This window comes from Coregonus lavaretus, assembly GCF_964263955.1.
Source record: "Coregonus lavaretus genome assembly, chromosome: 2".
Taxonomy (NCBI): Eukaryota; Metazoa; Chordata; class Actinopteri; order Salmoniformes; family Salmonidae; genus Coregonus; species Coregonus lavaretus.
The window spans coordinates 38,939,100-38,963,372 of NC_139989.1; the positions used below are offsets into that span (position 1 = coordinate 38,939,100).

Here is a 24,273-nt window from a genome sequence, read left to right on the forward strand (position 1 = left end):
CAAAGGACCTTGTGAAGATGCTGGAGGAAACAGGTACAAAAGTATCTATATCCACAGTAAAACAAGTCCTATATCGACATAACCTGAAAGGCTGCTCAGCAAGGAAGAAGCCACTACTCTAAGACCGCCATAAAAAAAGCCAGACTACGGTTTGCAACTGCACATGGGGACAAAGATCGTACCTTTTGGAGAAATTTCCTCTGGTCTGATGAAACAAAAATAGAACTGTTTGACCATAATGACCATTGTTATGTTTGGAGGAAAAAGGGGGCTCCTTGCAAGCCGAAGAACATCATCCCAACCGTGAAGCACGGGGTGGCAGCATCATGCTGTGGGGGTGCTTTGCTGCAGGAGGGACTGGTGCACTTCACAAAATAGATAGCATCATGAGGAAGGAAAATTATGTGGATATATTGAAGCAACATCTCAAGACATCAGTCAGGAAGTTAAAGCTTGGTCGCAAATGGGTCTTCCAAATGGACAATGACCCCAAGCATACTTCCAAAGTTGTGGCAAAATGGCTTAAGGACAACAAAGTCATGGTATTGGAGTGGCCATCACAAAGCCCTGACCTCAATCCTATAGAAAATGTGTGGGCAGAACTGAAAAAGCGTGTGCGAGCAAGGAGGCCTACAAACCTGACTCAGTTACACCAGCTCTGTCAGGAGGAATGGGCCAAAATTCACCCAACTTATTCTGGGAAGCTTGTGGAAGGCTACTCGAAATGTTTGACCCAAGTTAAACAATTTAAAGGCAATGCTACCAAATACTAATTGAGTGTATGTAAACTTCTGACCCACTGGGAATGTGATGAAATAAATAAAATATGAAATAAATAATTCTCTCTACTATTATTCTGACATTTCACATTCTTAAAATAAAGTGGTGATCCTAACTGACCTAAGACAGGGCATTTTTACTAGGATTACATTTCAGGAATTGTGAAAAACTGAGTTTAAATGTATTTGGCTAAGGTTTATGTAAACTTCCGACTTCAACTATACCACGTTGATAGGTAGGTTCAAACCAGCTCTGAGTCCAGTGTAGCTGCTAATCCAATATTCTTCGCCGTTCATGTTTGTCACTGAACCATAAAAGTCTTGTAGAATGACGTTCAGTTCCGTTTTTGTTGTATTCCCAAACTCACTATGTATCCCTTTTTCTGCACACCAGTCAGTGAAGCAGGTAAGTGCCCACTTTGTTTGTTTCACAATGTTCTTTTCATTTAGGTTTCTCTCAAGTTCATCTAAATGCTTATTTTCTACATTGGCATGTCAAACTATTGTTGATGTAGCCATTTTATCGAGGTGAAAAGGCTCAATGATATCAAGGTGAAAAGGCTAACGTCATAGTCATGGTATATTGTCTCACATACACACGGCTAAATGCTGTTTTAGCCAATCAGCATCCAGTATCCAAACCACCCGGTTTATAATAAAGACCATAGTTTCAAGTTTGGGGAAGCTTACAATGTATCCTACCATTTCTACCTATCTGCGTGCCGGTGAAGATTTTTTATATGCTCATTTTTGTGGAACAGTGTCATTTCAATAATGTAGGCCAACACTGGCTACACCGTGATCCATTGGCGGCTAAAGAAATTAGCGCATGGAACTCAGAGATAGCCTATAGGCCAATGCAGAAGTAGGCCTATATCTTCCATCGTCAACCAAGTAAAGTACATAGGCCTAAAGCCAACAAATAAAAACAGTAGAAAATATCCTGATGAAAATTCAGGTTCTTTCAATAACATTCATCTCTCTACTCCACCTGTCTGCCTCCCTTTCTATCTGTCTTGACTTGAGCTGTTGCTAGTGAAGTGCAACATTGTATAAACTCAGCAGGTTGTTGTGCTCAGGCTAGCACACTCCCTCAACGCTCACATGGAGCACTCCAAACAAAAGACAATGAAAACATTTACAAAACTCCTAAATGATGGTTATGAAATAAACCAAAACTTGTTTCTCACAAGTGTAGCAGGTTGTGAACTCTGCAAACAACAATTCCCCTCTGAGAAGGAGAATGGTAAATGACTGTAATACATGCATTAACATAAATTAATGTAACCAAATGATGGGGATTAACTGTAGTAAAAATTTACATTTACTAGGCCTACTGGTTACATATGAAATGGGGAATTTATAAAAATCAACAAAGGGCAACAATTCACACAATTAAACAATGCATTTGCAAGAATAGGCGGGAGACAGTGGAGCACATTCTGGAGAGTGCATGCATTCTGGAGAGAGACGCCCATATCTTCGCCACACACCTCCCCTTCTTCTTGTCTCAACATTTTAAATTATATTGAAGACACATTATCTTCACACATTTTAGATGCTTTTCACTGACAGCCGCAACTCAATCAGCTAGGCCTATTGCCACGCATTGCCCAAATTGCTGGCTTCCCAAATAGGCATAGGCCTATGCACTTGTGATTTGAAACAATCCAGAGCTATTTAAAAAAAAAAGAAACTAATGATCCTCTATGGCTAAGTCAAACTCTCTGGTAAAGTATATTGAATTATTTAATTTAGACAGGAGTAATTATATAATTTTGGCAAAACATCATTGTACTTTAGGGGAAGCCAGCATCTGAACATCCTTTATAATTTGCAAGTGGCTGAAACCAGAGATCTGTATATAATGACGAGATGTCTCCGCCCTAACAATGCAAAGGCGGGAATGCAGGCGTCCAAATTCTCTACGCTATACTTGCTTGTTTTGTCACATAATCAGATTTTTTTTTAGCAACCAGGAAATCGCAGCGCGATTTCTGCATAGTGCAGCTTTAATAGCCTACTGAGGTATGGAATGCACATGTCCTTTGTGTACAACATGAAGTTTGTAGGCTACACCAGACAAAGACGTTCATCGCTAATCAAGGAGGGGGAAGCGGCAGCGGAGCACTGAGCAGCAGCTACATAGGCAACCGAGTGGGCAGCAGCTACGTTAAAAAAGAATCCTGCACATGCGCAGAAATCTCCGTATCTTTAGCGATGGCAAATCGGGTTTGTACTTGTTTGCACTATGTGTTATTGATACTCATTCAATTACAAACAAAATATAAAAAAGGAAAACACAAACGCAGATAATTTTTTCTAAAATGTTTCTTAGCAGAGTAAAATTGCCAAAAAATACAGAAAAATTGATGAGTGACATCTACATTTTTAAAATCAACATAGTAAAACCAATCAACTAACCAAAGGCCACCCAAAACATATTACATTTAACATAAACATATTTCATGCAATAAAGCAAATGACAGAACAACCAATGTCCCAGAAATTCATTATTTGATAAAAAACGTGATTTATAAAAGGGACCAAGCTAAACGTCTGTTTGTGTAGCCACATTCTAACAACTGGCAAACTTGGCTACAAACAGTTAATTGATGTCCATCACTCCCAAGTTTGATACCAAAGCACAAATGCATACTGTACTGTACACATGCTAGAGCAGATAGCCATAGCTGCTAATTGGTGGCCATTAACATACATTGTTCACCAGCACCACTAACTAAAACAACATTCACTCATGATATCCCATGATATCCCATGAAGCTATTACAGTTTTTTTTTTTTACAGTCAGAATATCTGAGTTCAGTGTCATAACACAAGAAAACAGTGGCAGTAGTAGCAAGCAGCTGGGATCCATAATAACATACTACAACCAAGTTGTTTGTCAAAGAGGTCTGTGAGCAAGTGTGCTATGGTGTGTGCGCAGGACAATTTCACGCATTTCTTCTTATCAAATTTGAAACAAAAACAGAGCATAAAAATAACACATTTCTCTCCAAAGGTAGGTTTGGGGTCTCTGAACTGTACCAGGCCTTATTATGGGAATGATGTCACACTTCCTGGGTAAAATAGGGGTCCTGGAGGCCCTGCCATCATTTGGACTGACATCAAAATGTTGGATAAGGCAGTTTTAATGCTTTGGTTTTTATATAATATACAGAATAGCAACATTACAGTACAATATCAACAAATGTATTTAATTGACAGTAGAGTCAGCACACTTTATCACATGACAGTGGAGAGGGTCTGCCTCACCAACCCCCTCTGTGTCACTACATTGCATCTCTTTTATAGACCCCTGAGTTTTGCTGATTGTGATTGGTCCCTCAAGAGTTCCCACGATAGGTCACATTGGTGAAAGTGGTAGTGGCTCCTTTGTACAAGGGGTTGTTAGCCTGGAAAATGGAAACAAATAGAGGACAATATATCAAATATCTAATCAGACACGTGTCATATTGACATGGATAAATATTCTTGCCATTCATATTTTCTCCATCAAATGGCAGCTTTGTCTTAAAAGCATAATTGAACTCACCGTGTCCCACTTGGCCTTAGCCCTCTCCTCCTCAAACTTGGCGAACTCTCGGCGGTCGTGGACGGTGACCAGCAGCTTCCAGATGAGCAGGCCAGCCAGACCCAGAAACAAGATGGCCCCCGCCACCGCCATGAGAACCACCAGGATATCAGGTCCTTTGGGGCAGTCTGAAAGAGAGGGAAGAGAACAGGAGGAGAGAGGAGAAGAGAGAGGATTGAGCAGGGAAAAGAAAGATGAAAAAGAGGGGAGGGTTTGGGTGGATGAGATTTGTGTCGGCAATGGGGCACTAGCATTAATGCACCTCGTCTGGCTTTGGGGTTGTCTTTGTTCCTCTTGGGTGCGTGTCAGAGGGGAGAAGACTACCAGGGGTGGCAGGGCTGAATGGTATTATCAGCTTTAGAGAACCAGTCTGCCCTCTCTGTACCTGCTCTACTCTATTGGTGCCTGCCAGCCACACAGACAAAGACTGACATGGCACCCAGGAACACACTATTCTTAGCTAGGGAGAAAAATGTACTCCTCCTACAGCTCCCGACTTCGGTCCTATGCACACATAGTACTGCACATTATTTCTACACACACAATAATTATCTAGAAAACTAAAGGAATTCACTCTCATCCAGACCTTGTCAAACACATATGATATGCAGTACATAAGCACAGAACTCAGACCCATTCACACACTGATGGACACACTCACCAGGCTCCATGACATACAGGATGGACTTGCCGCTGGCATCCTCATAGTACTGGAAGCGCTCCACACAGTCATTCTCATCCTTATAGGTGCAGTTCACAGCATTCTTCTCATAGAAGACTGGGATGAGAGATAGGGTTATAGATCCAAGTGGAGGATAAGGAGAGAGACAGAGAGAGAGAGAGAGAGAGAGAGAGAGAGAGAGAGAGAGAGAGAGAGAGAGAGAGAGAGAGAGACAGAGAGACAGAGAGAGAGAGAGAGAGAGAGAGAGAGAGAGAGAGAGAGAGAGAGAGAGAGAGAGAGAGAGAGAGAGAGAGAGAGAGAGAGAGAGAGAGAGAGAGAGAGAGAGAGAGAGAGAGACCAGATGAGGAGCTGGAGGTTAATTATATTGATTTTGCAGCACATAGTAAATTCAATGGATACATAACAATAAATATATCAACAAAGGACAAAAACAATAGAAGCAGCAGTGCCCACAGGAATTAGACCTCTAAAGCAGATATGAATAAACCAGTCCGTACCAAAACAGTACAGTCCTACCGCATATTGAGAAAGCTAATAGCAGCTGGGATGAAGGAGAGTTTTTACCTATTCGTTTTAAACCTAAGGAGCCTGTTTCTGAGCTCTAAGGGAAACAAACGAGGATGCTAGGAGTCTCTCAGAATGGATGGCTCCTTGCGTATGACTCGTGTCTGTTACTGGTGAGAAAGGTCAGTTACTGTAAGTTCATACCAATGATCCTGCTACCTAGTTTCACAATGTTACCCAGCCTGTTCTGGCTCTTTAGGTTTAGATTACCGAACCAGCAGACCATACTGAATGTTAAAATGGATTCAATGTAGGATCTCTAGAAAATGGTCATCAGCGTCATATCCACCCTGAAACTGCAGAGTTTCCTCAGGAAGAACAAGCTCCGAGACTGTAGAGAGATTGGGGCCTCAATGTGGACTGTTAACACACACAGTTTTGACTCCATATCACAAACCTGTAGTCTGGAGCTACATGTATATAACATGCTTTAAACTACTTAAAGGAGCAATTAGGGTAAATGCCTTGCTCAAGGGCACATTGACAAATATTTCACGTAGTCGGCTCAGGGATTCGAACCAGCAACCTTTCGGGTACTTGCCCAGCGCTCTTACCCGCTAGGCTACCTGCCGCTCACATGATGAACTATGTGAGAACATCAAGAACTTTAACACCCAGTGTAAATAATGCAATCTGTTGCATGGAGAGCATGGTGAACACACAATAAGGGAACATTGTGTAATAGTTCTTACCTAGTTCTTCCACCTTGTGAATTTCATCCCTGCAGATTCGGGCACAGCTTTTCTCCTCAAAGAGACGGCCTCTCTTGAAGTGCTTACATTCAACACATTCCCTGCAGATATAACACAATGTTAATACATCATCATCATCCCCATCATCATCATCATCATCATCACCACCAACTTCTTCATCATTATCATCCTCCTTTTCCTCATCTTCCTTATTGCATCACCATTTCATCATTACCCCTATCACATGTACTCATACAGTATCTGTGTGTAGGCAGTTATACTCTCTCCTGTATTTACTCACTTCTTGATGCTGCAGGCATCAGGGCAGGTTGGACACCTCTCACAAGTGGCCCCGTAGGCCCCTGGCTGGGTGCACTCACAGGCCCCACACACACACTGGCCCCGGCCACTGCACAACAGGCCCATGCTGGACATGCAGGTGTCTGTCCGGGTGGAACAGTTACAGTTCTCCCCCATCCAGTCAGAGCCACACTTGCAGAAGCCACAGTCACATTTACCATGGCCTGGCAGAGACAGAGAGAGAGGATGGGCCATGTTTCATGGACATTTTATGTCATATTTTTATACATTAGGTTTGTCTTTCTCTCATACATCACGTTATAAGTACTGGACAAACCCATGAGTGCAATTACAACCCTGGCCTAGAATGTTATGAATTTCAAAGCAATGTGTGTGTGAGTGGTTGTGCGTGTGTTTTTGCCAGATTGTATCTACACTGAACTAAAATATAAATGCAACATGTAAAGATCCCATAAATGTTCCATATGCACAAAAAGCTTATTTTGCTCAAATTTTGTGCACAAATTTGTTTACATCCCTGTTAGAGAACATTTATCCTTTGCCAAAATAATCCATCCACCTGACAAGTGTGGCATATCAAGAAGTTGATTACTTCTCTGCCTCCGACCGCAAGGCACTACAGAGGGTAGTGTGTACAGCCCAGTACATCACTGGGGCCAAGCTTCCTGCCATCCAGGACCTCTATACCAGGCGGTGTCAGAGGAAAGCCCTAAAAATTGTCAAAGACTGCAGCCGACCTAGTCATAGACTGTTCTCTCTGCTACCGCACAGCAAGCGGTACCGGAGCGCCAAGTCTAGGTCTAAGAGGCTTCTAAAAAGCTTCTACCCCCAAGCCATAAGACTCCTGAACATCTAATGAAATGGCTACCCAGACTATTTGCGTTTTTAGAGAATTTGGCAGTACGTCCAACTAACCACATGTATGGCGTTGTGTGGGCAAGCGGTTTGCTGATGTCAACGTTGTGAAAATAGTGCCCGCTGGTGGACTGTGGGGTTATGGTATGGGCAGGCATAAACTACGGACAACGAACACAATTTCATTTTATCTATGGCAATTTGAATGCACAGAAATACCATGACGAGATCCTGAGGCCCATTGTGAGGCCCATTTTCTTTAAGGTATCTGTGACCAACAGATGCGTATCTGTATTCCCAGTCATGTGAAATCCATAGATTAGGGCCTAATGAATTAATTTCAAATGACTGATTTCCTCATATGAACTGTAACTCAGTAAAACCTTTGAAATTGTTGATTGTTGCGTTTATATTTTTGTTCAGTATCATTTTCAGCAGATCTGCATGTGTTTGTCTCTGTATGTATTAATGAGTGTATTGAGAGCATGGGCAGGCAGGCGTGATGAGTCCATATTGAGTAATAATTCCCAAAACATTAAGTCATCAATTCATGACCAGACAGTGCAGACAATGGCAGGATAAGCTCCCTTCTTAAGGAAGCAAACTAGTAATCCATCCCACTGTTCCCCTCCCAACACTGGGGCAATCCCTGGCTGTGATGACCACTCCCTGGAGCCTCCTCAATATCTCTCAGCCCAGCCAGCAAAGTTGAGAAATGATTGTTTGATTGCCCTCAGACAGACATACTAGAGCAACCAGCTATTTCCCACAGGATGAAGGATAAAGCAACAGGTCTGGGCAATGAATGACTAAGAGCAGAGACTAACTGAGTCACTGACTCAGAGCTCAGTTGGGTTAGAGTTACCAATGGAAACTAAACAGGGGTCTGTAAACTGTAAAAACAGGCCCTTAGAGATATGGCCATTGTTGTTTTCAGGTGAAACCACCTCCTTCAGCTGAATTCCCCAGTTCCCACCCCCTGTCTGACTCTGTCATCACTATGAGATAAGTGTGTGTGTGTGTGTGTGTGTGTGTGTGTGTGTGTGTGTGTGTGTGTGTGTGTGTGTGTGTGTATACGTGATGAAAGAGGCAGCTATAGTTACAAAGGGTCGCTTTACTGTCTTGCAGGCACATAAGTGGTCTGTGTTGAGCTGGTTAATGTTTTACAGCAAGGATCATCAACATCTAGTTGATCTAGTCAGGCACGGGACAATTTTTTCTTGAGTGGATGGTCCGGGGGCCGGAACATAATTACAAGTAATTTGTAGACTGCAAATTGACCGCAAGAAGCCCAAACAGATATAATATTTGGCTAAAACATAATAATTTCAAATTATTCTTATTTTCTTCTCCGAAAACATGGGGGGCCAAATAAAACCACCTGCGGGCCAAATTGGAGAGAGCACTGACCCAACTGAATGCTTTTGACTGGGACAAAATCAATACATAGTAAAGAAAGTCCCGGTTTTCCTCTCTTAAAACCTTGTTTGGCTAATGCTCCTTATACTCTCCCTCATCCGCACAGTGAGTTCATGCTTGTGCCTTGTTTTCTCTACTTTACTTGTTCTAGGGTCAAGTCAGAGACATGAGAAGGAGTTTCTAGGTATACATCCCAAATGGCACCCTATTACCTATATAGTGCACTACTTTTGATTTGAGCGCTATGTGCACTATATATGAAATAGGGTGCCATTTGGGATGCATGTCTAAATCATCTGCCTCGGTCTGAGAAGGCACTCTAATCCTCCAATTTATCAAGTAGTAAACATAAACTACAGAGACACATAAACCAGGAGGGAGGACAGAGCGAATGAGAGCGAAGCAATGGAGGAAGTCATAGACAGAAATATAAAGAAAGAGAGAGAGAGAGAAAGAGGGGGGGGGGGGGTACTGTAAACACACTGACGAGAGAATCATTTTAAAAAGAAAAAGAGAGGAGATGAGTGGGAGTATTGGTGATGGAGATGAACTTTAAACAGGGAGATAGAGAGGAGAGGATAGAAAGAGAGGGCAGCGTGCCAGAGGAATGCTAACTTTCATGTTCTCTCCAGCCTGTTTGTGTGCCCTGTGGGTGTGCTTGCTGACTCCTGCTCTGCTGTGCTCTGCTGCCACAGTCTTAGCCCCAGCTCTAGCCCCAGCTCCAGCTCTAGCCCCAGCCCCAGCTCTAGCCCCAGCTCCAGTCCCAGCTCCAGCTCTAGCCCCAGCTCTAGCCCCATCTCTAGCCCCATCTCTAGGTCTATCCCCAGCTCCAGCTCTAGCCCCAGCTCCAGCTCCAGCTCTAGCCCCAGCTCCAGCCCCAGCTCCAGTCCTAGCTCCAGCTCTAGCCCCAGCTCCAGCTCCAGCTCTAGCCCCAGCTCCAGCTCCAGTCCCAGTCCCAGCTCTAGCCCCAGCTCCAGCTCCAGTCCCAGCTCCAGCTCTAGCCCCAGCTCCAGCTCCAGCTCTAGCCCCAGCTCCAGCTCTAGCCCCAGCCCCAGCTCTAGCTCCAGCTCCAGTCCCAGCTCCAGCTCTAGCCCCAGCTCTAGCCCCATCTCTAGCCCCATCTCTAGCTCTAGCCCCAGCTCCAGCTCCAGCTCTAGCCCCAGCTCCAGCCCCAGCTCCAGTCCTAGCTCCAGCTCTAGCCCCAGCTCCAGCCCCAGCTCTAGCCCCAGCTCCAGTCCCAGCTCCAGCTCTAGCCCCAGCTGCAGCCCCAGCTCCAGTCCCAGCTCCAGCTCTAGCCCCAGCTCCAGCTCTAGCCCCAGCCCCAGCTCTAGCCCCAGCTCTAGCCCCAGCTCCAGTCCCAGCTCCAGCTCTAGCCCCAGCTCTAGCCCCAGCTCCAGCTCTAGCCCCAGCTCCAGCTCTAGCCCCAGCTGCAGCCCCAGCTCCAGTCCCAGCTCCAGCTCTAGCCCCAGCTCTAGCCCCAGCTCCAGCTCTAGCCCCAGCCCCAGCTCTAGCCCCAGCTCTAGCCCCAGCCCCAGCTCCAGTCCCAGCTCCACCCCCAGCTCCAGTCCCAGCCCCAGCCCCAGCTCTAGCCCCAGCTGGAGGGGGGGGGGGGGGGGTACTGTAAACAAACCGATGAGAGAATCAGCGTGCCAGAGGAATGCTAACTTTCATGTTCTCTCCAGCCTGTTTGTGTGCCCTGTGGGTGTGCTTGCTGACTCCTGCTCTGCTGTGCTCTGCTGCCACAGTCTTAGCTCCAGCTCTAGCCCCAGCTCTAGCCCCAGCCCCAGCCCCAGCTCTAGCCCCAACCCCAGCTCTAGCCCCAGCTCTAGCCCCATCCCCAGCTCCAGTCCCAGCTCCAGCTCTTGCCCCAGCTCCAGCCCCAGCTCCAGCCCCAGCCCCAGCTCTAGCCCCAGCTCTAGCCCCAGCCCCAGCTCTAGCCCCAGCCCCAGCTCTAGCCCCAGCCCCAGCTCCAGTCCCAGCTCCAGCTCCAGTCCCAGCTCCAGTCCCAGCTCCAGCCCCAGCCCCAGCTCTAGCCCCAGCTCCAGCCCCAGCTCCAGCCCCAGCCCCAGCTCTAGCCCCAGCTCTAGCCCCAGCCCCAGCTCTAGCCCCAGCTCCAGCTCTAGCCCCAGCCCCAGCTCTAGCCCCAGCTCTAGCCCCAGCTCTAGCCCCAGCTCTAGCCCCAGCTCCAGCTCTAGCCCCAGCTCTAGCCCCAGCTCCAGCCCCAGCTCCAGCCCCAGCTCCAGCCCCAGCTCCAGTCCCAGCTCCAGCCCCAGCTCCAGCCCCAGCCCCAGCTCCAGCCCCAGCTCCAGCCCCAGCCCCAGCTCCAGTCCCAGCCCCAGCTTCTGCTCCAGCCCCAGCCCCAGCTCCAGAGCAGAGGGAGAAATACACACCCTCAGGGGGATGTGGGAGGGCCTGGGGTCAGGAGGACGGGATGGGTCTTGGGGGAGACTCAGATTGAGCTGGGGCCCAGGGACTCTGATACTGTACTGTTCTTCACACAGCAATGACATCATGCCAACAAGACTCCAGAGACACAGGCTGACTATGTTGAGTCTCCTTCAGCGTGCTCCACTGGCTCTACTCTCTAAATATGGAGTTCTGGACTGTTGCATTTCTGTGTCATTCATTCCAACCCTAGACGCTTCATACAAGAGTAGATCTCATTGACTAAGACCACAATCCCACAAACGACATCTTTTCCACTGACAAAACCATAGCTAATGCTGAGTTAAGATATAAATGACTGTTTTAACCAAATATGTCCCATTCCCAAGTCCTGACTTCACCCTAACCATCATACATAACATTTCACACATAGCACACACTATAAAAAAGCCAACATAGCCAATTGCTTAATCAGCATTATTCTGTGAATTGAGTAGACTTCAGAAGGACAAGAAATTGAGCTAATGTGTGAAGGTTTGTTCACTCAACAAACGTTGGGGCGGCAGGTAGCTTAGTGGTTAAGAGCGTTGTGCCAGTAACCGAAAGGTCGCTGGTTCTAATCCCCAAGCCGACTAGGTGAAAAATCTGTCGATGTGCCCTTGAGCAAGGCACTTAACCCTAATTGCTCCTGTAAGTCGCTCTGGATAAGAGCGTCTGCTAAATAACTAATTATTATGTTGCTCACATTGAGCTGAATGTACTGTATATAAACATGTTTGCCTTTGGAGTAAAATTACAAATATATATTTGCTCAAAACCATGCCCATCATTATCATATTTCCCAGCATGATCTATTGCAGGTTGATTTTCAGAATTGTTTGTTTCAATACCTGTGTTTTTGCATGTACATTGATTGGATGATTAATCTTATGCTACACAAACATAAATAACATACATTTTTCTAAACTAATCTAATCTAATCTAATCTAATCTGTTAGTAGTTGGACTTTTTGCACCCATTACTGAGATAGCTGTTCCAGTTTATATGATTTATGTAGTCTCAATATTCAGTCTTTCCTACCCTGGCAGTCATTCTCAATGCAGGTTGCGGGTAATTAAAAGTTCAAATTGTTGGATATCCTCACTCTGGCTGGACTCCAATAGGAATTACACTTCGCAAGCCAGCATAATGTGACTTGCAGGCTTGATGTGGCCTGTAAATCAGGAGTTTCAAAGAAAGGCCTTATGATATATGTAATTTATTGTCGTGAAGAGTTTAATTTTACACTGGGAAATATGCAAATAACGTAGAATAAATTAAAATTTGAAGTTGAGTGAACATGCAATTAAACTTGAGAATGTATGTTGGTTCAGCTATATGCCCAAATGTTGAGCAAAATGCACAATCCTATTGCAGCTGGTTGCCTTACGTAAATTGAATAAATGGAAACAATTCCGGTTCACATGACGCCCCTCTTGTTCAGCCCACAGGCCCTTTCTATGGTGCCTTCCCAAAGGGCCAGACTGTTTGGGTTAGGAGATGCTGTCTCACGCGACTCAGACCCCCCCCCCCGCCTTCCCGTCTAAATCCCTGTGGAGGGACGCTATGGCTGGGTGAGGTGAGAGAAAGATGAGGAAAAGTCTGGACAATGTGAAAACAAACATTTAAAGCGGTTGACCATGGGAACATCCTCATTCCTTGGACTCAAGGCTACACTGGGAACTAATGGGAACTATCTATTTGACAACAAAGGATGTCTTATGGAGGGAATTAAACAGTGTATTTTCAGAAAAATACTATAATATACTACATAGCTCTTTCCCTGGAAACATCAAGAACTTACAGATATAACTTCTGTACAGGTATCCAGTGCATCTCATTCTTTCAGTGAGTACAACAGCAACTGGCCAATCTGACTTTAACCTCTGTTACCATAAGCACAGTCCTGGTTGTCTAATAACGCTCATCCATCCCTAAGGGAATGGCTGTGGTTAAAACACAGAGTTATAGCTACAGCCAACACATACATAAATGCAGCAACAGCACCATGACTCATCTGCTATGCAGCAACATTCAGTTATCCAATGACAGGACCTATTAAAATGTTGTTACTTTGATTGAGCAACGGGTGTGCTGTGCAGGCATGCAGTAGGGAGAGATGATCAGGTATGACATCTCATCCTTCATTCCGAAGAGTGGTTAGAAGATTGATAGAATCAGTGAGTTCTGTGAGCTTGTTTACTCCACTAGAATGATCATGGAAGAAGACGTGGTTTTGATTTGAATAATTTGAATAACTTCTTGTGAATAAGTGTGTTGTAAACATGTACCGTTTCCTTCGAATGTTTTCACATTTATAATAGAATCTATGTGTAAGAGCAGACTGGGTATATCCATTGGAGCTACAGTACAGTAGGCATAATGAATTTGAGCAAATGTCAGAGGTCAAGGACATCGACCAATTGTGAACCACCGCATTCTCTGTTTATCGCTAAACAACATTGTGTAGTCTTCTTGGCCTATTTCAAAGGCAACAACGGACAGTATATGGCATGTAATAAGAATGTGGGGTAACACCTTATTTTATAGCCTGGTTTAAACCGGTACTTACCTAGTATTTACATTGTATTAACTATGAAACTTTGTGGTAACAATGGATACCAATGGATTACCACATGTGGTGTTCAAGAGCCAAGCTGAAAGAGAACGTTTTAGATTATCTACGATTAAAGCCAAGCAAATCACAGAATGGGTTAAATTAACAGTAAAAGAGTTAAAGTGACAGTAAAAGAGAGAGAGAGGTCTGGATAAGGGTCAACTGAGGCATTGTGGACATGTTCTAAGGAAAGGGAAATCTCCTCTTTCCTGCTAAAACCATAGGCCTGCCAAAAATGGTAAATGATAATTGTAATGACAGATTTGTGGTTCACATTCTAAAGCAAACACAGAGAAGGAATGTTACAAAAACAACCTGTTGACTTATGTTGATGAATAATGCTTCAAAACTCAGCAGAAAATAACATGCAGTACAAGAAACCAACATGGCTGTCTCATTGACAGATACAACAGTGTATCTATCCACTCACCTGAGCAGATCTCTCCTTTGAACCGCAGGCAGTTGAAGTCATCACACTCGCAGTACTTGCCCCACACCTTTCCAAAGCCACTAGTGTGGCAGGAGCACTGGCCACACACACAGTTGCCCCTCCCACTGCAGATGGGATCCTCAGCTTTGGGGCTGCAGTTGCCCTGGTCTGAGGGCCTGTAGTCCCCGTCAGCACACTCACAGCGGTCTCCCAGGCGCCCCGGGTGACACTGGCACACACCACACTCGTAGGTCCCGTTGCCCTGGTTACAGAGAGGGCTCTCGGGCTGAGCTGCGGCCTCACAGTCACACCCACAGGCGAAGTGGACCGTAACCTCCAGGGCGTCCTTGAAGCCCACAGGTTTAATGGTGAAAGTACGGTTCTTCTCCTTAGGGCAGCCGCGTAACCTGGCCTCCACACTGAACGACACCTGGGGGGAAAGGTGTGTGTGATACAGCAGGTTAATATTTGAACTGTGCAGTAAGAACATAGCATTATTCCTATACCTAAGATCTGACACTAGGCCAGGCATTTAACATCCAGATGGTGAGTGGTACAGGTACTGACTGTGTCTCCGATCTTAAGTCCGGAGCAGGACTTGAGTCCCTGGATGAGCTCTCCGTTGAGGCAGGTGGCGTTGAAGGACAGGGCCAGCTCCTCTGGAACACCCAGCAGCTCCAGCTCCACCTTGGAACGGATTCTCTACTCCACAGGTCAGAGGTCAAGGAGCAGAGGTCAGAGGTCAGAATGAACTCAATCAGAAACATAAACAATTCAGAAAACCTCTACTCTTAGTCTCTGCGTAAATGGATACAGTGTGTATATACAGTGTTCTATCTGTCACACATTGGCTCTTGGGAAGTCAAATAGACTGTTTGAGAATTAAAGGGGGGCTGAACTCACTCATTTCACCTCGCTTTTCCACGTCCTCATTAAGAAATACTAGAAGCAATCAGAGTTTGAAGTGGAAGTGTTGTGTTTGCTAGCGTTGTGTGTTCCTCTTGAAATATCCCAAACAGCCAATGTACGCGACGACTGGCTTAGCAACCACATGATGCAGCATGACAAGCTCTGAGCATTTCCTGCTTTCTAGAGTATCAGTATTTTTTATGACAGTTGTGTTTGTTATGCTAACGTTAGCTCCTGTTCGTTCAACATAAGTGTCGTTCTTTCAACATAACATTGGCTACAATGTTATGTTATATTGTCCCTACTGTAGCTCAGTTGGTAGAGCATGGTGCTTGCAACGCAAGGGTTGTGGGTTCGATTCCCACAGGGGGCCAGTATGAAAACATTTATGCACTCACTAACTGTATGTCGCTCTGGATAAGAGCGTCTGCTAAATTACTAAAATGTAAATGTCTATGTTTTGTCCGAGGCGCTGCGTGCTAATGGATATTTCTGTTGTCTGTAAATGGGCAGGCTGTAGGTTGTTTCTGCTAGTAGATAGATAGATTCTGCTGCTACGATTGGATAGAGCTCACTCAGTGCAGCTGTTTCTCAGTGCATGACAATTCTCCCTAGGTGTTACCAACTCGCGTTAATGGTCAAGTGGGCATGACTGTGCATGGTTGAAATCCAAACCAAACTCTCTTATATACGGCTGTCTCTTACCTCGTAAGCATCCAGGATGAGTTGGATCACATTCCCAGAGTCATCCGACAGCGTTCCAACTGTGGTGCCAGGAATGAGCTGGCTGTAGTTCTGAGGGACCAAGGGGACATAAGACGTACTGTACCATAACCCTACACCTAGTAACCATGGTGACCCTGATAACAGTCAGGTGTACTCACCTGGTAGAGGGACACCACATTGGTGGTCACAGCGAAAATTAGGTTGATGTTGTTCTCAGACATCTTCTCTGTAATCAGAGCCAGAGAGGGGTAGTCCTGAAGGAGAAGACCATCATTATTTACATTTACGTCACTTAGCACACGCTCTTATCCAGAGCGACCTACAGTTAGTGAGTGCATACATCATTTTTTATTTAAAAAATGCCGCCCCATGGATCCATAACGTTTCTCTAGTCTCCTGTGATAACAGAAGAATAGAACTCAAACACACACTCCCGACACACACCACTCACCAGGGCTGAGGACTTGTCATAGTTGTTGTCTTTGTCGATGTGACACTGTCCATCATTGGGCTGCACTAGACCAGCCAGTCGGCCGTCCAGGGCTATGTGTGTCGTAGCATCAGTAGTGAACACCAACAGGTGGGAGGCATCTGCACGCCAGCCTACCTTGTCCTGATGACAGAGGGAGGGAGAGAGATGGAAAGAAGAGGAGAGGAGAGAAACGGTATGTATTCAAGTTTGTGTGCTGTTTCTAAACCACTGATTGTGTGTGTGTGTGTGTGTGTGTGTGTGTGTGTGTGTGTGTGTGTGTGTGTGTGTGTGTGTGTGTGTGAGTGTGTGTGTGTGTGTGCCTGTATGTCTGTAGGTGTGTGCGTACATGCGTGCATGTGTGTATCACCTTGCACACCACTGCCTGTATGACCGCGTCGAAGCCTCCCTCTGGGGAGTCTCTGTTACGAGACACCTGCTGCTTCGCCACCTCTTCAGTGAAGCGCTCCACCTGCTTCGTCAGAGACAGAACGTGCTTGTAGCCAAACTGAGGCAGGCACCGCGTCTGGATCCTACACATCACACCCCAAACAGGAAGAGGGCAAAAAGGTGGAGAGAGAGAGAGAGAGAGAGAGAGAGAGAGAGAGAGAGAGAGAGAGAGAGAGAGAGAGAGAGAGAGAGAGAGAGAGAGAGAGAGAGAGAGAGAGAGAGAGAGAGAGAGAGAAATACGCTGTTAGACACAATTTGACAGCTATTAACAGACAAATCCTGAGGGAATTTGAGCTCCAACATAGTATATCAGCCTTTTTAGAGTCTCAGCAGAATCAAAATCTTCCCCTCTGCAAAATCTCCTCCTCCTCTCCCTCCTTCTCCAACTCTCTGTCCCCTCTAGCCCTCACTCACCCATAGCAAGGGTTCCTGATGGCTTCCTCAGGGTAGGTGTACATATATGGGGACAGGGGCTTGTCCACAAAGGCCCCAAAGCCCATACGCAGGTTGCTGGTGGTGCGGCCCATGGCTGCAGCCAGCTGGTTGCCAAGGGAGCGCAGGCGGGCCAAGTCGTCCTTCATGGAGTAGGAGAGGTCCATCAGATAGTATAGGTCCACTGGGTAGTCCGCCACCTGCTTCACTGTCACTGTGAAGCGCCTGGCATCATCTGAGGAGAGAGAGAGAGAGAGAGAGAGAGAGAGAGAGAGAGAGAGAGAGAGAGAGAGAGAGAGAGAGAGAGAGAGAGAGAGAGAGAGAGAGAGAGAGAGAGAGAGAGAGAGAGAGAGAGAGAGAGAGAGAGAGAGAGAGAGGTGGGGGGTAAAGGATAAAAAGGAGAGGGATGAATTTGTGAGAGAGGAAAGGAGAACGAGTGAGAAGGAGATCAAAAAGTATGTAACAATTCCTCTGTTCAATGTACTTTAGATCAGTTATGAAACCATTATACAGTGCATTCGGTATTCAGACCCCTTGACTTTTTCCACATTTTGTTTTACGTTACAGCCTTATTCTAAAATGGATAAAATAGTTTTTTCCCCTCTCATCAATCTACACACAATACCCCATTATGACAAAGCAAAAACAGGTTTAGACATTTTTGCAAATGTATATAAAAAAAAAAATGGAAATATCACATTTACATAAGTATTCAGACCCTTTACTCCACCACCATTCTTCACCATAGGGATGGTGCCAGGTTTCCTCCAGACGTGACGCGTGGCTTTCAGGCCAAAGAGTTCAATCTTGGTTTCATCAGACCAGAGAACCTTGTTTCTAATGGTTGAGAGTTTTTAGGTGCCTTTTGGCAAACTCCAAGAGGGCTGTCATGTGCCTTTTACTGAGGAGTGGCCTGATTGGTGGAGTGCTGCAGAGATGGTTGTCCTTCTGGAAGGTTCTCCCATCTCCACAGACAAACTCTGGAGCTCTGTCAGAGTGACCATCGGGTTCTTGGTCACCTCCCTGACTAAGGCCCTTCTCCCCTGATTGCTCAGTTTGGCCGGGCGGCCAGCTCAAGGAAGAGTCTTGGTGGTTCCAAACTTCTTCCATTTAAGAATGATGGAGGCCACTATGTTCTTGGGGACCTTCAACGCTGCAGACATTTCTTGGTACCCTTCCCCAGATCTGTGCCTCAACACAATCCTGTCTCGGAGCTCATGGCTTGGTTTATGCTCTGACATGCACTGTCAACTGTTGGACCTTATATAGACAGGTGTGTGCCTTTTCAAATCATGTCCAATCAATTGAATTTACCACAGGTTGACCCCAATCAAGTTGTAGAAACATCTCAAGGATGATCAATGGAAACAGGATGCACCTGAGCTCAATTTCGAGTCTCATAGCAAAGGCTCTGAATACTTATGTAAATCGGGTTTTTCTGTCTTTTATTTGTAATAGATTTGCTAAAATTTCTAAAAACCTGGTTTCGCTTTGTCATTGTGGGGTATTGTGTGTAGATTGATGAGGATTTTGTTGAAAAAAAATCAATTTTAGAATAAGGCTGTAATGTAACAAAATGTGGAAAAGGTCAAGGGGTCTGAATACTTTCCAAATGCACTGTATATGGGTGTTTGTATGTAAGCCTATGCTATGTTAGAGTACCTGGTCTCAGAGTGAGGCTGAGTTTCTGGGGTCTGATCTGGGTGACGTCGTCAGCCGCCCCCGATGCCTTGTCACTGAGGGGCGTGTCTTCCTGTACACTGATGGTACTGAAGGGGAACTCTAGCTCCCCTTTCGTACACCCACCATCCAACAGGTTCTGCTTCAGATCACAACGGGACGCACTGGAGCCCCCTTGGCCAAACTCCTGAACCCAGGAAAACAACACACACACTGGTAAGAGTAACAATTCCCAATGAGACAACCAGTAAAGTGACATTGACAATTCAAAAAGTGCATCTAAATACATTACAATAAAATGGGAGGGGGTTCAGTAGATGAATACAGTATTTGGACAGCGACATATTTTTGGTTGTTTTGGCTCTGTACTCCAGACCTTTGGATTTGAAATGATGCAATGACTATGATGTTAAAGTGCAGAATGTCAGCTTTAATTTGAGGGTATTTTCAAACATATCAGGTGAACCATTTAGAAATTACAGCACTTTTTGTACATAGTCCCCCAGGGGATATACTCACTTCCTTAAAGCACCAAGCACAGCTAGGGTGGATAGCCAAACACTGTCTGCAGGTGCTCACCCCTCGAGATGTGCAGGTGTTTGAGCCTGAGGTATACACACCAACATAAACATGAGTGAATCGGTAGGAGGTCCAGTAGTGGGAATCATATAAGTCATATATGGACACTTGAATAGGAATCATATAGGCTATGTGCTGTATGGACACTTTTAGATTGATTCTTTATTAGCTTTGAGTGTTTCTGACATTGTTATTCTACTTGCTGTTTTGCCAAGTCATTGTGTCTCATGACCATTTCTCCATATGGACTCTGCATTTAAACCACACTTCTTCTTTTTTTCTGTGGTGAGTTGGGCCACAGACGGTTCTGTTTCTCTACCACACACTCTCGTTTCTCTCTCTGCTGGTCCCTCCTCCCCGCTTCTTCTCTGCCCCAGGCTCTACCTCTCTCCTCCTCTGTTACACCATCCCGCTTGCTACCCAGGCCTGTCCTGTCACGCACAGTGTTTTGTAAAACAGCAGTCATGAAGGCAATTCGATGGTAGAGGGAGAGACGCACACTGCAGGAATTTCCACCACTGTGGATCACACTAAAATGTGTGATGTTGACGCTGCTCAATACGTCTCTGATGTTACACAATATGTCTTGCAACAGTTGGTTAAAACCTGATTGCAGTCATATCAATTGAAAATGCTATTTTATAGAAGAAAAAAAATTCAATGAGATGTACGCTTTGTCTATTAGATATATTGAGGTTTAATTATGTGTTAGATATCCTTTTGTTTATTGGTATTAGGCTACTGTGCATGTTGAAGTGATTGCTTGTCTATATAGCACGGTTTCTATAATGATGGAAAAAACATGAGGCCAAAACAAATACTATGTGAAAGTGCTATCGTATGATGCAAAGGTGTGGCCTGTACAAATATAAGCGCACTCTGGCACGTCTCGAGAATTAGCGCTCCCTTATAAGGAATCAACATATCCAAAGTTCCATTCCAGTAGGGCAATACACTGCCATATAGTTTATTGTTTTAGTAAATAAAATCGTCAAAAACGTTGTGAGTTTTCCTGGAACTTAAGACGTATTACTTATTAAAAACATAGGATACAGCAAAAGTAGAATTAATATTCAGTCGGCATACGCACCCTAGAATAGAAAATGATTTATAGAATGGCAGAGGAAAACGTATTGCAGAATAATTATTGAATGAAAAAGAAAATACTTACCAAGAACTTCAGAAGAAGCTAATAATAAAGCAGACAATATCCATAGTCGGTCAAAAAAAGTTCCCATGTTGGAGAAACCGGTTAGGACTGACTGCTTGACTTTCTCTCCCTGCTCCCCTTCTGTACTAGTATTAGTAGCCTACTCTCAAACCAGTGAATCACCAATTAGAACGCTTTTCCTCATTCTTGCACAATGCAATGCTGATTATGATTCAGAGAGGCTCGGACATACACGTTTAGGCTACTTTATAGAGATAATATATAAATACATAATATATAGGCTATAGTATGGATATTTATTATATTTAAGAATATGCTGTTGGCCTGTTCTTCACGTATCAATGGTACATATGCGTCTGTCTCTATAATGGTAGCAAGCATCTGTGTGATTCAAGACATTCAAATTGCCTGCTAATCTTTTGAAGTCTATTCGACAATATCCCCCCCCCCCAAAAAAATATATAAATAAATAAATGAATACATTTATATATAAACTAAACAAATGTATAAATACAAATAAAAGAAACATGAAATAGAAAATGTATAGAAATAAAAACATATAGTCAAAAACAATACATTGTTATAACAATGCAGAGAAAAGTGTTTGTAGACATTGTCGTTTACATCTTTGTTTAGTTTTCAGCTAACGGCATGTCCGTTCACCTGATCGCAAACCGCATATAACAAAGGTGAGAAAGTTTCAGAATCAGTGACCTGTGCTTGAAAGCCCCCTAGCGGTTGAAACGGATATTCATTTTCAACCAGAGGACTGTAGGATGAGTTTATAATTATTTGATTATAATCCCAATTAAACTGATGTATTCATACTTGATCTTTTATATATTATTATCTGAGGAGGTTTGAGTTTATCTGCTATTCTTCACAAGAGGGTCTACAGGGCTTTGAGCATATTTTGCTTGTTGTGTGTGTGGCCATGTAGGCTGGGCTATTTACATCCATTCTCTGCCATCTCTTCTTTAGAGAAGGATCCAGTAGACCTGTTTGATGTATTCTTCCTTTATCTGAATCTGACCTGCCTAGTAGCCCTCCCAGGCCTGTCCATTATGGAGTGATGGAGCAGGAGAGAAATTGTGTGCCTCTAAAAGTGCAGGAGGGGGATGAAAACGAGATTAGGTCAATGCCCTGGCCGTCTCCAGCCCCGCCGCCACTGCTGCCTACCCGTCACCATCACCGCCACCCCTGTAGAAATTGACTGCCTCTAAGCTTGTCCATTTATTGAATCACTGTTCCTCTCTCCCTATACCCGTTATTCTCTCTGTCTCGCTGGTTGCTAAGCTACTGCCACCAGCCAGTGTTCTGGAATTGCGGCGAAGTGAGGTGATAGAAAAAGAGACATAGATAAGCTGTAATGCCCAGGAAGGCAGGCAGTGTTCTGGCATTAGGCTCTGATTGCTCCTGGTGGGGGATAATGCTCCATGGCTCACACTGTGCTGGGTAAAGAGCTAAAGAGGGGGTCAGATGGCACCCAATTAAGACAGTGAGCCGGACCATCGGGAGGAGAGGGGGGGTTTGGGGGGGTGGGGGGGGGGGGGGGGGGGGGGGGGGTGAACGGGAGATTGTTCTTGACCTCTGTCTCAGCTCCATAGAACACTGGTCAAGCTTTTCACAGAGTCTGAGAATGCAATCACTCTGCCAATATCAGTGTTGGGATAACCAAGCGCCGCAACGCCACCCATTTCCTTTTCACTGGGTCTGATTTAATGAAGACCACCTCATCATGGAAGAGAGGGTCAACCTGGGATTTGTTTGAACTCAGGTAGTCTATATATCAGTCTGGTTTACCTTATGAGATGTGCCCTAGCTCTTCTCATGGCGGACATGTTTGTGTTGCGACGCTGTGCCTCCTGACCCACTGGCCCCCTGCCTCTCTGGCTCGGAGAGCACTGCTCCTCTCCTCAACAGGTGTCCCTGGGTAAAGAGCAACTCAAATGAGAACGTATAGAGAAAGAAAGACTCGTAACTGCCATTTAAAGGAGAGGAGAGAGGTATAGAGGGATAAAGAGAGGGTGAGCATTTTTCCTACACAGGCTATTTCTTTTAAGCACATCCACTCTTTGGCACAATGGGGTTGTTTCATGGCCTGCTGTGTAACACAGAAAGCTGGAGACAAAAAGAGAGAGGGAGAGAGGAGAATAAGAGATGGTGGAAGGGAGAGAGGTGGCGAGAGAAAGAGGGGGCAAAAGAAGGAGAGGAATGAAGTTAGAAAGTTTAATGAGAGATGTATAGATCTGCCAAAATGTTTAGGCCAGGAGATTCTTCACTGAGAGAAGTGTGGGAGACATTGTCCCTGGAGATGGGAGGTAGAAATAGCAAGTTAATTAAATTAAGGCCATGCAATTCAAATTCACTGCCCTCAAACACACAAACAAATACACTCACTCAAACAAATGGGAGCGCACACACACATACACAACAAATTAAGGCAATGAAGCCATTATCTCCCTGAAACAACTTTAATGACTAATGGATGCAGCCTGTTACGGGGTTGTTGAGCGGAGCGGTCGGAAACACTCTGCTGCTGTGTATCTGGAGTCTCTGTCAGGTGGGAACTAATGACTACATTCAGCTCTCTGTGATTAACAGTCCCACAGGTGACAGTGCCCACCACCCCAGACATGGCCCCCTCTCTCTCTCTCTCTCTCTCTCTCTCTCTCTCTCTCTCTCTCTCTCTCTCTCTCTCTCTCTCTCTCTCTCTCTCTCTCTCTCTCTCTCTCTCTCTCTCTCTCTCTCTCTCTCTCTCTCTCTCTCTCTCTCTCTCTCTCTCTCTCTCTCTCTCTCAATTCAATTCAATTTAAGTGCTTTATTGGCATGGGAAATTTATGTTAACATTGCCAAAGCAAGTGAAGTAGATAGTAAACAAAAGTGAAAAAAAACAATAAATATTAACAGTAAACATTACACTCAGAAGTTCCAAAAGAATAAAGACATGTCAAATGTCATATTATGTATATATACGGTGTTGTAACAATGTGCAAATAGTTAAAGTACAAATGGGAAAATAAATAAACATAATTATGGGTTGTATTTACAATGGTGTTTGTTCTTCACTGGTTGCCCTTTTCTTGTGGCAACAGGTCACAAATATTGCTGCTGTGATGGCACACTGTGGTTTTTCACCCAGTAGATAAGGGAGTTAATCAAAATTGGGTTTGTTTTTCGAATTCCTTGTGGATCTCTGTAATCTGAGGGAAATATGTCTCTAATATGGTCATACATTTGGCAGGAGGTTAGAAAGTGCAGCTCAGTTTCCACCTCATTTTGTGGGAAGTGTGCACATAGCCTGTCTTCTCTTGAGAGCCAGGTCTGCCTACGGCGGCCTTTCTCAATAGCAAGGCTATGCTCACTGAGTCTGTACATAGTCAAAGCTTTCCTTAAGTTTGGGTCAGTCACAGTGGTCAGGTATTCTGCCACTGTGTACTCTCTGTTTATAGCCAAATAGCATTCTAGTTTGCTCTG

At 44.9% G+C, this 24,273-nt stretch overlaps 1 protein-coding gene across 1 annotated transcript; it reads right to left on the reverse strand.

Annotated features, from left to right (window-relative positions):
- Window positions 1–2,123: 2,123 nt before the first annotated feature.
- Window positions 2,124–21,154, reverse strand: LOC311145712 (integrin beta-3-like). The gene is made up of 15 exons (XM_084181983.1): window positions 20,797–21,154; window positions 19,566–19,651; window positions 19,029–19,233; window positions 17,349–17,601; window positions 16,855–17,017; window positions 16,467–16,628; window positions 16,174–16,269; window positions 15,995–16,084; window positions 14,948–15,082; window positions 14,381–14,810; window positions 6,615–6,837; window positions 6,314–6,414; window positions 5,037–5,153; window positions 4,337–4,503; window positions 2,124–4,196 (listed from the first exon to the last, which is right to left on the reverse strand). Exons 1-15 carry the CDS (start codon window positions 20,861–20,863, stop codon window positions 4,128–4,130), a joined length of 2,364 nt encoding a protein of 787 aa, XP_084038109.1. The 5' UTR covers window positions 20,864–21,154; the 3' UTR covers window positions 2,124–4,127.
- Window positions 21,155–24,273: the final 3,119 nt, after the last annotated feature.

Coding starts and splice junctions, on each gene's coding strand:
- LOC311145712 (XM_084181983.1), bottom strand. CDS start 20,863: ATGGGAACTTTTTTTGACCGACTATGGATATTGTCTGCTTTATTATTA. Junction 16,085..16,173: donor ATGTGGTGTCCCTCTACCAG/GTGAGTACACCT, acceptor TTGGTCCCTCAG/AACTACAGCCAGCTCATTCC. Junction 15,083..15,994: donor TCATCCTGGATGCTTACGAG/GTAAGAGACAGC, acceptor CCTGTGGAGTAG/AGAATCCGTTCCAAGGTGGA.